Below are 14968 nucleotides of genomic sequence, written 5' to 3'. Positions count from 1 at the left end.
TACTATATGAATTCACTCTACCCCTTATAGTGAAAGGGTTATTTAACGACCAAATAAAGCCAACGAATTTGATGATTTTAACGTTATAAAATTATTCATGGTACAATTTTTTGTTAGGAAGATACCATTAGTTTTTTAAGGGTAATCTTAAACAGTATTGTAGAAGTCCATGCTATACGGAAAGAGATCACCTTCAGATCTCTTCCACCAAGGTCACCAGATCAAGTGATCTAAACCCTTGAAATTTGATCCAACGGCTAAAAACAAGGATCCATTTTAAAAGTTATAATAACTTTAGCTGTTTGATCAAATTTTAAGAATTCAAATCACTTGATCAGGTGGTCTTGATGGAAGAGATCCGGATCTTTCCATAATATACCACCTTCTTCCAAAAATGTTAGTTTCTAAAATCACGACATACCGTTATTTAATATTATAATTTAATGATATTATTATCTATATGTAAGTGAGAGGTTTTAAATTCAATTCTATCTAATGATGAATTTGAAACACATTATTTCTAACGGTTTAGCCTAATCCCCCACCTCTTCATTTGTTCCACAAAAATTTTTTTTGCAAAGGGGTTATCGACTGACTTTTTGCCTCTTATATTTTACATACACAGCTATCACGTCTTTGGACTTGGACCTAACACAATTGGAAAATTTTCATTTTCATTTTTAGACGCGAAATAAAAAAATAGTGCCGCACGCCTATTTTTATTTTTAACAAACATTCTAAATTTTAAAACGTAATTTGAATGAATTGAAGAAAATCAATAAAATAAAATTAATAAATACATGAAAATAGCGTTATTCATAAAAAATTTAGGGGGTGTATTTAATTGGAATTTTAAGGGATTTTAATTCTTTTAATGAATCTAGGGGTATTCAATTATGATTTTAAGTGATTATCTGAAATTCAAGGTGTATTCAATTAAAATTTTAAGATAGTTTATTAAAATCCTTATAAATCTGGGTGTATTCAATTAGGATTTTAAAGAAGTTTAAAACATTCTAGATGTATTCAATTAGAAATTGATTTTAAAGAATTTGAGAAAATTGAGGAATTAGATGGAAATGAAGAGATTTCGTTGTGTATTTTAAGCATCTACAAATCTCACATTTCCACATGAGATTTCGAGGGAATTGAATCAAAATTTTATATGGAATCTCTACAAATCAATTAAACTCTATAAAAATCTATAGATTTATAAATAAATTAAAATCTCTCTAATTCTCAATTGAATACATCCCTTAAATCTTAAATACGAAGTTTCTAATAAAAATATTACCAAAGGACAAAAAATAATAGAACTTTAGCTCAGGCGGTTCCGTCGAACCAAAAAAATAATGCAAATGCTCCACCAGTCACAATCTCCTTTCTCTCACTATCTAACGAACAGAAGGGAAAACGAAAAACCGAGACGGTGGTGATCAAAATTCAATTAGAGCCATGGCGTCGTCGTCGTCGTCGACTGAAGAATCGAATCCCGAGCAGCAGCAGCAGCCACCACAACCGCCGCCGCAGCAGCAACAACAATCAGTGAAAGAGTGCGTCCACAAGACCAAGCTCATCCAATTTTTGGGACGCTCCACGCCTATCGTCCTCCAGAACGACAATGGTCCCTGCCCGCTCCTCGCTATCTGTAATTCATCTCTCTCTCTCTCTCGTTCGCTTAGGGTTTCGCTTTCTGATTTTTCTTGCTTTTTGATTCGGATTGATTGGTTGCCAAGAAAGTAGAGGAAAATGATTAGGGATTGGTATTTTGACTCGCAATCTGAAATTGGTTCGTGGATTTCTGTAGGTGTGAGTTGCAGGGTGTGTTAGTGTAGTCAGAAACTGAGATTCGAAATTTCTGTTATCTTTCATACGCTGTTTTTTTGGCAAACAAACAAACGTGGAGGAAAAATACCGACTTGATCACTCAATACCCTGAATTCTTCATTTGTTTGATCTGTTTTTTGAGTCCGAAATCGAGATTTGGTCCTTGCAAATATTGCTTAATCATGCTTCATATACTCAAGATTGGAGGGTTCTGTTATCAAATTTTCAGTTAATTTCTAGGGTTTTCTGATCGTCAATCGTGTCAATTATCGAACCAAACTAAAAGAAACCGAGGAATTTAGGTTTTGAGCCTTAATCAAATGTGCATTGCTGTTAGGGTTCGTCCCCCTCCCTCCAAACTATTTTGCTAGTTAACGCCTGGAGTGATCATTTGAATTATGCTTGGGGAATAGTCATTAGCGCTCCAAAATAGTCATCATGCACTCCTCTCCTTTATTTTCGCTAGGGATGACTTTTTGGAGTGGCAATAGCAGCTCCCTATGTTTTCCCACGTGCACAATTCTTTTTTTTCCTTCTCAGATTGACCGTTGAGAAAATGGTGACATATAACATATCTGATTATCGAGATTTGAATTTTGGATTGAATGACACTCTATTTGGTTGTCAAGCTGAGAAGGAAAAATCGCGCCGTTTATTACTGTTTCTGTAATCAATCTTCAATTATAATTGTTATTATTTTTCGATTGTTATTTTCTTGTTTAGCTTTTTTGTTGCTGGGAGATCTGCAGATTAAATGGATAACTTTATGAATCTTAAGTGCCATTGCTATTTGATTTTAATTAAATGAATGGTTCAATTTAGCTATAAAAGATCTTTAATGAGGTCAGGCCTATGATAAATTACAGTGTTCTGGATGTATTCCTTATGTAGGAACAAAATTATCATGCATGCAAGTGAATTTGAACATGAATAATCCTGTGACTTACACCTAGGGAAAGATACGCATACTGCGATTATTATTTTATTGGGGACATAGACTCGTGCCTTCTTTTTGTTGGTTTGAATTTGAGTTTCTTACAGGTAACATTCTCTCGCTGAGGAACAGCTTGAATTTGAGTCCAGACACGGCAGAAGTCTCACAGGAGAAACTACTTTCGCTCATTGCTGAAAGACTGATTGATTCTAACAGTAATATCGATGTAATTAACAACAATTTTCTTTCATTACCAATTCCGAGTTTCTCTCTTTCTTTTTGTAAGTTGATGCGAACTATGTTGTTATTGTGATTTAGAATAAAGATGCTGGATATGTAGAAAACCAACAGCAGAACATTGCTGATGCTATTGACCTTCTCCCTCGACTTGCAACGGGGATTGATGTAAATATAAAATTCAGAAGGTTGGCATTGTTTATTTCTTCCTGTAGGTTATTGTGATGTTCTGCATTGTGAGTTTTAATGGAAATTTAACTAATGATTGCAGGATAGATGATTTTGAGTTTACTCCAGAGTGTGCCATATTTGACCTGTTAGACATTCCACTATATCATGGTTGGATCGTTGATCCGCAGGTTTGCTTCTTTAGTTCTCAATCCTTACGTAGCATGAGTAGAGTTATTCAAGCACTAATTTTGCTTATTGCAAAAGTCTGACGTGTGCTGGAGGTTCATGCAATTGGGCCTGGTGTAGTAGGCTCCCTTAATGCTTATTTGCCTCACATAATATAGTAGTTAAGAAATTGGGAAGAGAATTATATGGACTAATCATAAGCCTGAAGGGTTTAAATATAGTATAACTCTAGTCACAGATACACAATAAGATACTAAATCACAACCATACTATGCAAAGTAGAAACTACTTAACACCGTAAACAAATTAGGAAGGAAAATCTTCTTATTTCCCAATTATGGTATACTTTAATATACCCCCAAATATGTAGCATATGGATATGGTTGATGATCATTCTCCTACCTGTTACATAATTTGAAATTTTAATTAATAACTTAGAAACATAAATGAAACTGACATAATTAAATGAAAAGCATTAAAAAAAAATAGATTTGTGCTTGTGCTGACGTAAAGACATCACGTGTCTGCACACAACAACTATATTATATTTCACACACCTGACTGCTTAAACAACTTTGTGGTCATGTGTCTACATACTGGATGACAACGTGTGCCTCCACAATATAAGATATCTTGTGTCTTCATTAAACGACTAAAACCTCACCACAAAGATGGGCCACAAACTTTTTGGCCGAAGAAAGAACATAGATTGTATATTTAGTTTATGGGTAGGAATAATCAATTGGATCTTACGCAGGCAAGCACAAGAGAGCCACACATCAAAATTGCTCTTGCATAATATGTACAGGTCCTGCACATTTGTATGCATGTGTCCATGTATGTTTTGCTAAGGTGGTATCTGGTTGATTTTGGGTACTTGTAGTCCGTGTGTGCCACTTACAGCAGGCAATTACTGGGATAAAGTTTATGAGGTGGCCACCAAAGGGGTTGTGATGGGGTTTGAACTCAGGATTTGAGGTCTGTGTGCATACATATATTTACTCTCAACCAGCCCTTATATATGGAAAATTCCAGTAATGAAATGACATGTATCACATCATAACTGGAAACAAATTCAGAAAATCTGTTGCTTAGGTATTGAATTGGTCATCACTTGATTGGAATTTTGACATGCAGTTCATCTCTGCGAATTTCTGGAGTGGGAAAACAGCATATAGTTTGAAAATTCAGATGATTTTTCTGTGTTGGTGTAACTCGTGAGTCATTAATATGATTTAAGTTTTCCGGGAAACTTGTTACTGATACAATATGCTATGGTTCTACTTTTTTATTTTATTATTTAAATTTTTATGTCGGGAAAATTCATGATATTCTGAGTAGGCTACTAGGCTACAATGCACACATCCTTTATTCCCTGGTTTATAACATTATATGGTTTCTTTCATAATTTTTTCATTAGAATGTTGTTCTGTTTTTTGTTGAATAATATGCCATCTGGTATTTACATCATGGTCTTTGTTTTTGTAATCAATTTGCTAGTGTATGCTAACCAGGATGATTGTACTGCCAATGCAATTGGGTCAAAGTCTTATAATGCTCTCATGGGGGAGCTTGTTGCACTGGAAGCACAGAATATGGAGAGTGAATGTAAGAGCACTCTAGAAGAAGATTGCGTTGATTTTGCTGCTGCAACAACTGCAACCCTGGGAGTCCCTTCACCATGCCTTTCTAAAACTAGATCTTTCGACGAGTCTCCACGTTCAGCTTCTGATGAACCAAAGGCAAGAAAAGGTGACCGTGAAGAAGAAGAGGAGTTGATGAGGGCTTTACAAATGTCTGTGGCCGAATTGACAACCTCAGCGGGTGATCTGCTTGCAGTCGTCTGTACTGAGTCTACTGACAGAGCCCCTCTGTCAATTAGCTCAGATGCAAGTACACATCCTGAGAAGGTTATGCCTGTAGATTCTGTAGATGAATCAGAGAATCATGCTGCTGTATACAATAATGTACATCAGTCAGAACTGTCTGTACCAGAAGATTGCAATGCCTCCAGGAATGAGAGTAGTAATGTGATATCTTTCAATACTACTCCAGGACAAACAGCATTTTCTTTGTCAGAGACTCTTAAGGCAGAAAATACTGATCAGCCAACTTATATGAAATCAGAAGAGCTTGTTTCTTCTGATCTGGTTGTGAAAAGCACTACAAATGAATCAATCAAGATTGAAGGTGGAAATTTTTTTTCTCCTGGGAAAGATACTGAGTCAGTGGAGAAAAACCTTACAGATGTGTCAATAGGGGGTGAAAAGTTTGAGAGCCAGGCCAAGCTTACACCTGATGCTCATGGACATCTGGATAAGCAAAATAAGAGCAACGTGACAGAGGTATCTTGCTCATCTGCTTCAAATGTTGGTTTGAATTCATCTACTGGCAGAATGCAGCAACAGCAAAATGATGCGTCAGAAACTTTAGCATCAAGTGTTGAAGGCGGTGAGCCCATATATGAAGGAGAGGAGTGCATTCTGGATTCAAGAACTCCAGTTTTAGAAGACAGAGAGCCTGTATATGAAGGTGAGGTGGTACTTGCAAAACAAGACGACAAAAACCCCTTAGATGCAAGGCCCAATGGTGAAATCACTCCACAACAAGGTGAGTACTATACCATATCAGAGCGGAAAAATGATTATTTGTGGATCTCGTTATTTCATTTGTAACTTTGGTGACTATTTTGAGTTCAGTTAATGTTTGTAATGTTCTGATTAAACCATTTCCCATTGCAATTGCCAACTGGGTTCAGGTGAACTGGTCAGGACTTTTTTGAAGAATAATGCTAGTCAGTTGACATTTAATGGGTATGCTGGCTTACTTTGACCTTTGTAGCCCTGTAATCCTTTTGGATTAAAGTCATGCTCTCAATTAACTTATTGTTATTGTGGTTGTGCAGCCTTTTCTGCTTACAAGAGGGTCTTAAAGAGCGTGAGCTATGTGTTTTCTTTCGAAATAATCACTTCAGCACCCTGTTTAAGGTTAGTATGTATTGGAAGTTTAATGACTGATGTTGCTTTTCTTGAACTGCCAGGATCACCTGTTTGGGTGGGGAAAAAAAATTGAAATAAATGATTTAATTTCTTTTAGGGAAAAAATTTACCAGATCTCATTTCTTTTGCAGTTCGATGGTGAACTTTATCTTTTGGCCACTGATCAGGGTTACATAAATCAGCCTGATTTGGTGTGGGAAAAGCTAAATGAGGTACGATCTGTAATTCCTATGTTTTTAAGTAAAGGATATTGTTATCCATTACCCCTTTTTACTTATCATGATGGATTGGCTAAACAAATGAAAAATAAAAAAGAAATCGCATTGAAATATATTTTTATTGACAAATCAGAATTGCTCGGAGGTATTTAAAGCATGATCACTGGTTTTGATCTCAGTTAAAAGTAGATACATGCTGATGTTTTTTATATTAATATACTTATGGTGGAACCTAACCATTTTAAGGGAAATATTTAAACTGAGGAACCCCATTGGCCCAACCTGGTTAGTTTAAAGTTTCTTGTTAGCTGAAATGTTAGGTGAAGAAGTTCATTAACAATCCCGCTATTTTCTGCCATAGAAATATAAAAGTTCCATTTGTAGAGAGATGTTCAAAATAGTAGGGTGCCTTGATGCTCAAACTTTTAAAGTGGTATTCTACATTCACATTGTCAATCTCTCTCTCTCTCTCTCTCTCTCTCCTGCTTTCAGTATCCTAATGATGGTTCCCTACACATTTCAGGTCAATGGGGATACATTGTTTATGACAGGCAACTTCAAAGAGTTTAAGGTAGAAAATCATACAAATGACACGTGGGATGAAAACAATGCTGTCACCAGCACTGCGGTATGCATTACCTTTGGTACTATTGTATTTAGTCTGTGCACAGTTTTCTGGGATGCTAATATGAAATCAATGTTTCAGGACTATCTTGCTAGCATGGATAGTGCAGGACAAGCGGCATTTGATATGAAGTAACTATTTTACTTTGCTTCTACTTGCAGATTAGTAGTTGATTTACAATCTGTGGTTTAAAACCAGATGAGAAATGAAGTTTTAGGGATATTGCTCACTAAAATATGGTTTTGCCTGTTTCTGCAATTAGACTAGTTACAGCTTGCTAATTAAAATATGGTTTGGCCTATAGAGTGGAAAATGTACTAATAATGTTAAACTGTGTTCTGGCAGCTCTGATATGCAGTTGGCAATTGCTCTGCAGCAGCAAGAGTTTGAACAACAACCACAGCAGCGTCAAGACTCACAGCAACCATCTATTAGTGGCAATTCAAGGATGGTTGTAGGTCCCCAGGTACAGTTTCTTGTTCAATACATGTTCTAATATTTCTTTTGATTTAGCCGTTTCAAAGTTTTGCGGCGAAAACTTGGGAAAATAATTGTAATGCTCCATCTTACAACAATTGAACTTCCTATTGTGTAGTCAGATACTAATTTTGTATAAGCATATCCAATCACATATGTGCCAGGGCGTCTGACCCACTAATTTTGATAAACACAGCGATCCATGTTTTATATTACATAGGTTTGGTGCAGCCCGTCGTAGCATGATGAAGTATTGTAGGTTTTTATTTTCGGTGGATGGCATATGAATTTGAAGAGCAAAACTATTTAAATTTTGCAGGCGACAAGAAACAAAGCCCGAACTTCGTCAGCATCCGCATCTGCAAGACCCGAAGCTAAAAAGGAGAAGTGTACTTTGATGTGACTTCCGGCAGGCAGCAGTCTTACAAGTTTGTATTGTAAATGGTGTTTGTCATGGCCCCGATTTATTTACGACATGAATCAAACCCGTCCAACTTTTTATGTGATTTTTTAGATGAAAGTTTTTGACTGTATATAGTCAAGTAGATAACCAAATCGTTTGTCGGCCCTCCCCCAAGTGTGGCAGTTGTTCAAACCGGATGAATGAGGTCCGTGTTCTAACTCATCTGAGAGGTTCAGAGAAATATCGGATGACGGTAAAACTGGGCTCTTGTTCACTTAACATTCTGAGCTAACGTAGCGTGTTTTACTATCAATCTTAATGAAGGCCATGGAGCCTGCATTTTCTGCCAAAATTCGTAGCTTCTCACGCAATGCGAGGTTGAGTACCATTCAATGTCACCACAATGGTAACACAAAACCACTTTTGTAATATCGACGGAAACGATCATCTTGCAAATTTCCTTGGTTGAACGGATCAAAGTTCAGTATTGATGACGTATTGATCTGAACAGTTGAAAAGATCACTTCAACGATTGAAATTTTATTCAGTCAATTTTTCTATTTTCTTTTTAAATGTTGAGAACAATCTCCTATGCTGAGGTGATGGGAATTTATGGGTAGGTAAATGAATAACTTGACGGGAGATTGGCCTATGACGTTTTTTCAAATCTATTGAAATGAATAGATTTTTTTAATGTCATCAATATCTAATTGTTATGTCGTCAATCTTTCTTTATCGTTTATATTTACTTTTTAGCAGTTAACAATAAAAATTTAGTTCTGGTCTTTTTGGCCCCGAAAACAAGTCAAATGCCTTATCTTCTCCACCCACTCGACTAGAATAAATTAGACTAGGCTATACTAGACTTGGCCAACAACATAAATGATTAATCGTGGAAGGTGTGATAATTTTATTAGAGAGAGAGGCCCCAAAAAAACCAATAATTGGCCAATTTGTTACTAGTAGGATCCACATCCACACACCAACCAACCAATGACAAGTTTGGCAACCCTCAAGATCCTTAATCAACTTGACCTTGCCTCGCAGGCTTAGTCATCATCATCCACTGTAAGGTTTTCCTACTCATATTTGTTGACATTAATCAAAACAATCGAGTTGTGCTTGAGCCAATCGTTTTCTCCAAAGCTGAATGAAAGTATTTTATATAGCATGATCTCCAAGGGCAATTTCATCCGTTCTACCATGGCAATGGGCAGAGGGAGGGCAGTTACTACTCACCTTGAATAGTAATTGTCCTAGTACAACTTCATCCCGTTTAAAAGTGGACATAAAAGAATGCACAATGAAATGTTAGCCTTGCTTCAGCATTGCCCGCAGGGAGCAACTCAGGCTATAATTGCCTGGGCTCCAAGTAGTGGCGGATCTAGGAAATATTATTAGTGAGTCGGTAAGAATAGTGCACATAGCGGTATAACATGAAAAATTGACATTTCATCGAGTTTTAGTAGGCGTGAGGTCATTTGCTATGTCATATTGCACGCTTGTCGACATATGCCAACATCTTTCGAAAGAGCATGTCAATTGATGTCAATAACTTTTGAGCAAATATGTCTATCGAAAGATACCCATAGCAAAGCAAACACAAGCAAGAGGCTAGCAGATACCTTGCCCAGTGTCCATATAGGCCATAAGTCAAACAGTTGGAGAGTAGCTTTCTAAGACATCCCAGATTTTCAAAATGCAGCACCATGTTCTTCAATAAAAAATTCTGAGTTTGGGGGTTTAGCTAACTCACCTTGTCCCAAGGTGGATTTGCCTCTGGCTCCAGGTCCAGCAAAGTAGGGCTCACTTTTTGGTACCGCTAGAGCCCCTTTATGTTTTTTGGGTTTAAGGGCAACTTTTGCGCCTTGCCATGGTAATTTTGGCACGGGTGGCTCTAATAGTTGATCATGTATCAATGATAAAAGAGTGGTGCTATCTTACCCTTTTCAATTAGTTTAATTTTTGGTTATCGAATTGGATGTATTAAAGATTATAAATGATAAAAAATATTATGAGTGTGTAAAAGATAAAAATAAATGTATGGATAATACTATCCATGTTAAAATTGATCATTGTGCGTGTTTTAAGTAATTTCTGACTATTAATGCATGTGACAATTCACTATGTATCCAAAATTGAAGATGATTAGACAACGGATTGACTTTTGGGGCAAATTTTGGATGAAGTGAATAGAACAAGACTTCGTTGCTGAAATTTCAGCAGGAGGTCCTGTTTACACCCAATCTTGGGTCAACACGTGTCTAAGTTTTGATTTTTTTAATCAAAACTTGGATACATGTTCATCCGAGATTGGATGTAAGCAGGAATTCTTGCTGAAATGTTCAGCAGGGAAGTTAATTCCAAGTGGATCGATGAAAGACAAAAGACTGAAAAAAGATCATCGGCAGGGGGGAAGAAAAGAAAGGTCAAGCATTCGTGGGGGTCTACCGTGATAGCGACCACACCGGATCATCTCTCTTTTATTTCTGGCCTGGCAGGACCACCCTCTCAATGTATTTTTGTTTTTTTCCTCTAATTTCTGTTCCAAGTATTTTCTTTTTGCGAAATTAATTTTATATAGAAGATTGAGGACCACTCTAAAATCCTCAAATCCTAATATTATTTTTTAAAAGATGTTGGAGATAAGAAAACGACAAAGTTACAGCTGTGATGGTGAACCCACTCCTACTACCTGTTTTCCTTTTCCCACCACCACCACCACCATCTCCACCGACGACGACGTTACGACCACAACTGATCAATAGAAGAGAGAGAGAGAGAGAGAGAGAGAGAGAGAGTAACATACCGTGAGGGTGCATCTGGCTTTCCTTGGCTTTCACGTTATCAATTTTTTCCCGGATGCAATCCAAACAAACCACCTCGAACGATCACATTTACCATGATAATGGGAGTCCCGTATGTGTTAACGATATTACTATGTGTAAATATATTTTCACATCCTATTGTGTCATTGACCGAATCATGACAAATCTTTCTCCTATCAGCTTAGGTTTCATTTCTATTCGCTCGATGGATCAAAGGTACGCCGGGGGTAACAGGTTGATGACTCCCATCACCTATGTAATGTCATTCATAACAGTATTGATCCATGTATTGGCTTTTTTCTTCTTACACAATCGAAACAATCTAACTTGAAAGAGAGCAATTTTTATAATACAATTACACCATCATCGTAGCGTTATGTGCTAATGTTACAATATTATGTATAATTTTTTTTACACATGGCCTTGTATCACTGACAATGGACACTTGGTCACACCCACACCACATTTCAAATGTAGACCATTATAAAAAAGTTCTTCTTTAAATTCTTGTGTACACCATATGTAAGATGAGGAGAGTACCAATTCAGGTGGACCGTCCGCACATGTTTCCAAAGGAAAAAAAAAAAAAAAAAAAAAAAAAAAAAAAAACTATATGCGGACATTCCACCTCCTTGGTGCCAAATAGGCATCTGGTGATACCAATACTTTTTTGTTGTATGCATTTGTTTTGTTGAAATATTAGAAATGAGTGGTTACCTGTTAAACTATAGAAACTCAAATATGGATAAAATGCTTCCTTGCTACCTACTCAAACATAATGTTTACACGTAAAACAAAAGCAACATTAGAATCATATTTATCTTGCTAATCGCTTTTAGGTTCTAATTTTATGCAAATCTCCCCAACAAGAATTATTTTTCTTGCGTTAAATTAAGGTCCCACATTGTTCCTCATGATGGCTCAATCACCACCGCTTAGGGTACATCAATCAAACTTATTCTATAACACAATATCCTAAATGCTTCGTAACCATAGGCGTTCGTTTTATGTGTCTACAAGTTAGAAGGGCCTAAATTTTATATATTTGTTATTGGTACAAATTCATGCATCCCCTCCAACCAAATAAGAACATATATTGACATCCTCAACCACCAAAGGAAAAAGAAAACTAAGCACTCAAAGATTAGATAGTGAATTACATGAAACGAGTATAACGTCATCTGATGTTCTCATTTGATAATACATAGAGGTGGTAAACTAGAACACTATAAAGGCGGTAAACTAAATAGTTTTATCAATCAAACATATTCTCCAACACAGTATCCCAAATACTTGATAACCTTAGGTGTTCGTTTTAGGTGACTACAAGTTTTGGGCCTAAAATTTATATATTTGTTATTGGTACAATTTCGTGCATTCCTCCAACCAAATAAGAACACATATATTAACATCCTCAACTACCAAAGGAAAAATGAAAACAAGGCACTCAAATATTAGACATAATCTTAAATAAGAGATAATGATTTATATGGAACGAGTCCCACATCATCTCACGTCCTTGTTTAATAATATATTGTTATGTGTAAGTTACCCTGCAAATGACAATATATTATTAAACTAGAACGTTATAAAGGCGATAAACTAAATAATTTTAGGTACATCAATGAAACATATTCTCCAACACAGAATTCTAAATACTTCATAACTATAGGTTTTCGTCTTATGTGACTACAAATTTTGGGCCTAAAATATATATATATATTTGTTATTGGTACAAATTCAAGCATCCCCTAGGGCCTAAATTTATATATTTGTTATTGGTACAAATTCATGCATCCCTCCAACCAAATGAGAACAAATATATTAACATCCTCAACCCAAAAGGAAAAAATAAAAGAAAACACTCAAAGATTAGACATGATCTCAAATAAGAGATAATAATGATTTATATGCAAAGAGTCCGTCGTCAGGTGACGTTCTCATTAATAATGTATTGTTATGTGTGAAATTGTCGGCAAGCAACAGTATATATTATTAAACTAGAACATTATGGGGGCAGTAAACTAAATCGTTTTAGGTAAGTTGTTTTATTTTATTTTTTTTAAGTTTCAACAAACAAATTCGAAGGGTTGGCAACTCATCTCTTGGACCCACAATATGCCACGTAGATTGTATAGAAACAGTTGGTACTTGGTGGTGGGTCATTTTGTTTCCCAACAAACGAGTGCCTTAAGTTTTTCTATTGAGTTCTTTTTGTCCCAACAATAATCAAAATATTTGACAAATGGGGAGATAATATTAACAAAAAATCAAATTTGAAAATATGAAAAGCATAATAATATTAATACAGCAGGGAAGGAAACGTCAATAGTGACAGCTCAACCCTCAAGCGACTTTCTTAAATAACAAAACATAGAAAATGCAGACTTGCAAAGGATTTGGTACCAACAAACGGTGCCAATGTGTTGATTAATGGAGCGCCCCCCCCAATCAACTACTTAGTTGGTACTTGCAAACCTTTTCATTTCGTAACAAAGTACATTTCACATTATCCAAGTTTAATTAGTTTCAATTAATCGGCTCTGAAGTTTGTTTTACGATAAGATAAGATACGAAGTTTAGCTTTTTCATATTGCACTGCGATGTTTTGTTCAATTTTCAGTATTTGTTATGGATTTTATTTATTTATTTTTGGGTTGTACATGTATATGGCATGTCCTTTTCCGGTGTCCTTTTTGACCACAAAGGCTACAATTGATCAGAATGTGTAAATTGGCTGGATTTTAAACATCACGGGTGTAACGTTAGAAAATTAGAACTTTTTGTGACGCGTTTTGAAAATTGATGTCAAAATTGAATGGTGCCAAATGTATTTACCCAACTAAATATTTTAACTTCAACATGCTGAAGTCAGTTGCTTACGTTGATGTTAATTACACATGTTTTGGTCATTAATGCACATATGCTTCATAGGGCATGAACGATCAGAAATCACTTGCGCGTTGCTAATGGCAATATTATATTTCATAATTTTTATCAATTATACATGCGTTTTGTGTACTCTATAAACAGAATACATAATCATAGAGAAAATAAAACAATGATATATTATGTTATGCGACGACGTACATGATTGTTTTGTGTGAGAAGGAACGAGGAAAAATTACTTCCATTCATTTTTCTTCTTATGGGACAACCCTCTCAAATTCGATACACGATGATGAATCTAAATATGAAACCTTAAATATGAGCATGAGTACATGTAATAAAGGATGATACTTGCATCCTTATGTGGCGATGCACATATGCACCCATTTGCAAATAATGTATCCTGATCGAATAAAATAACTATGGGAACCGTTCAATTTCTTAATCTTTATTTATAGGTCACCCTAACAAAAAATAATTAATCGAAGATCATTTAGTCATTCACATAGAACAAATCAACTATGTAGGTACTAAGTAACTTATTTATAATAAACTGTCCATTTATTTGATACGTTTGGAGGATAAAACGATCTACAATTCGATGATTTTTTTAAAAAATGATCTTCAGATGAAAATTAATAAATTGAACAGCTCCGATTGTACACACATATACAACTTAGTATCATATTCATATGCTTATTATTTCATCCAATCCTTTAAAAGTTAATTTGCATTGTAAATTGTTTATTGTTCTACAACTTAATACTGTATGACCGCAGGAGCTAGATGGAAAGATCTGGTGTCCGTGTAGTGTTAATCAACAATAATCGGATAGTAGGGAGTGCTCGGTTTATTATCCTGTGAAGTGTCCAAATCACTTCTTTAAATAGATGGTTGAAGCCTACTTGTCATTTTGAAAAGGGCAAATTAAAAATAATTCATTTGTCTGTTGATGCATACCTAATCAAAATTCACTTTTGGTAGCAAATAGTGTTTTATCACAGTGACGAAAAGACATAATGCTTCTGCGGTGTGAGTTTGACTCTTACCGATTCTTCTTTACTATAACAATTAACAAGTTAACTCATTGACGCTATCATTTATCCAGAAATAAAATAAACCCTAATAAACCAAAGATTAGTTATAATTAATTGTATTTAACCACCTCAATCAA

The 14968-nt window shown here is 35.6% G+C and overlaps 1 protein-coding gene across 1 annotated transcript; it reads left to right on the top strand.

Annotated features, from left to right (window-relative positions):
- The first annotated feature begins 1291 nt into the window (after positions 1–1291).
- On the top strand, positions 1292–8207 carry LOC103966457 (ubiquitin carboxyl-terminal hydrolase MINDY-1). The gene is made up of 12 exons (XM_009379624.3): positions 1292–1648; positions 2869–2987; positions 3080–3186; positions 3270–3357; positions 4870–5965; positions 6114–6168; positions 6261–6342; positions 6486–6566; positions 7096–7200; positions 7279–7328; positions 7543–7663; positions 7994–8207. Exons 1-12 carry the CDS (start codon positions 1456–1458, stop codon positions 8075–8077), a joined length of 2181 nt encoding a protein of 726 aa, XP_009377899.2. The 5' UTR covers positions 1292–1455; the 3' UTR covers positions 8078–8207.
- Positions 8208–14968: the final 6761 nt, after the last annotated feature.

The sequence above is a fragment of a genome, unplaced genomic scaffold (genome assembly GCF_019419815.1).
Source record: "Pyrus x bretschneideri cultivar Hongxiangsu unplaced genomic scaffold, Pyrus_bretschneideri_v1 Contig14, whole genome shotgun sequence".
NCBI classification, from domain to species: Eukaryota; Viridiplantae; Streptophyta; class Magnoliopsida; order Rosales; family Rosaceae; genus Pyrus; species Pyrus x bretschneideri.
This window is presented reverse-complemented; position numbering and strand designations above follow the sequence as displayed.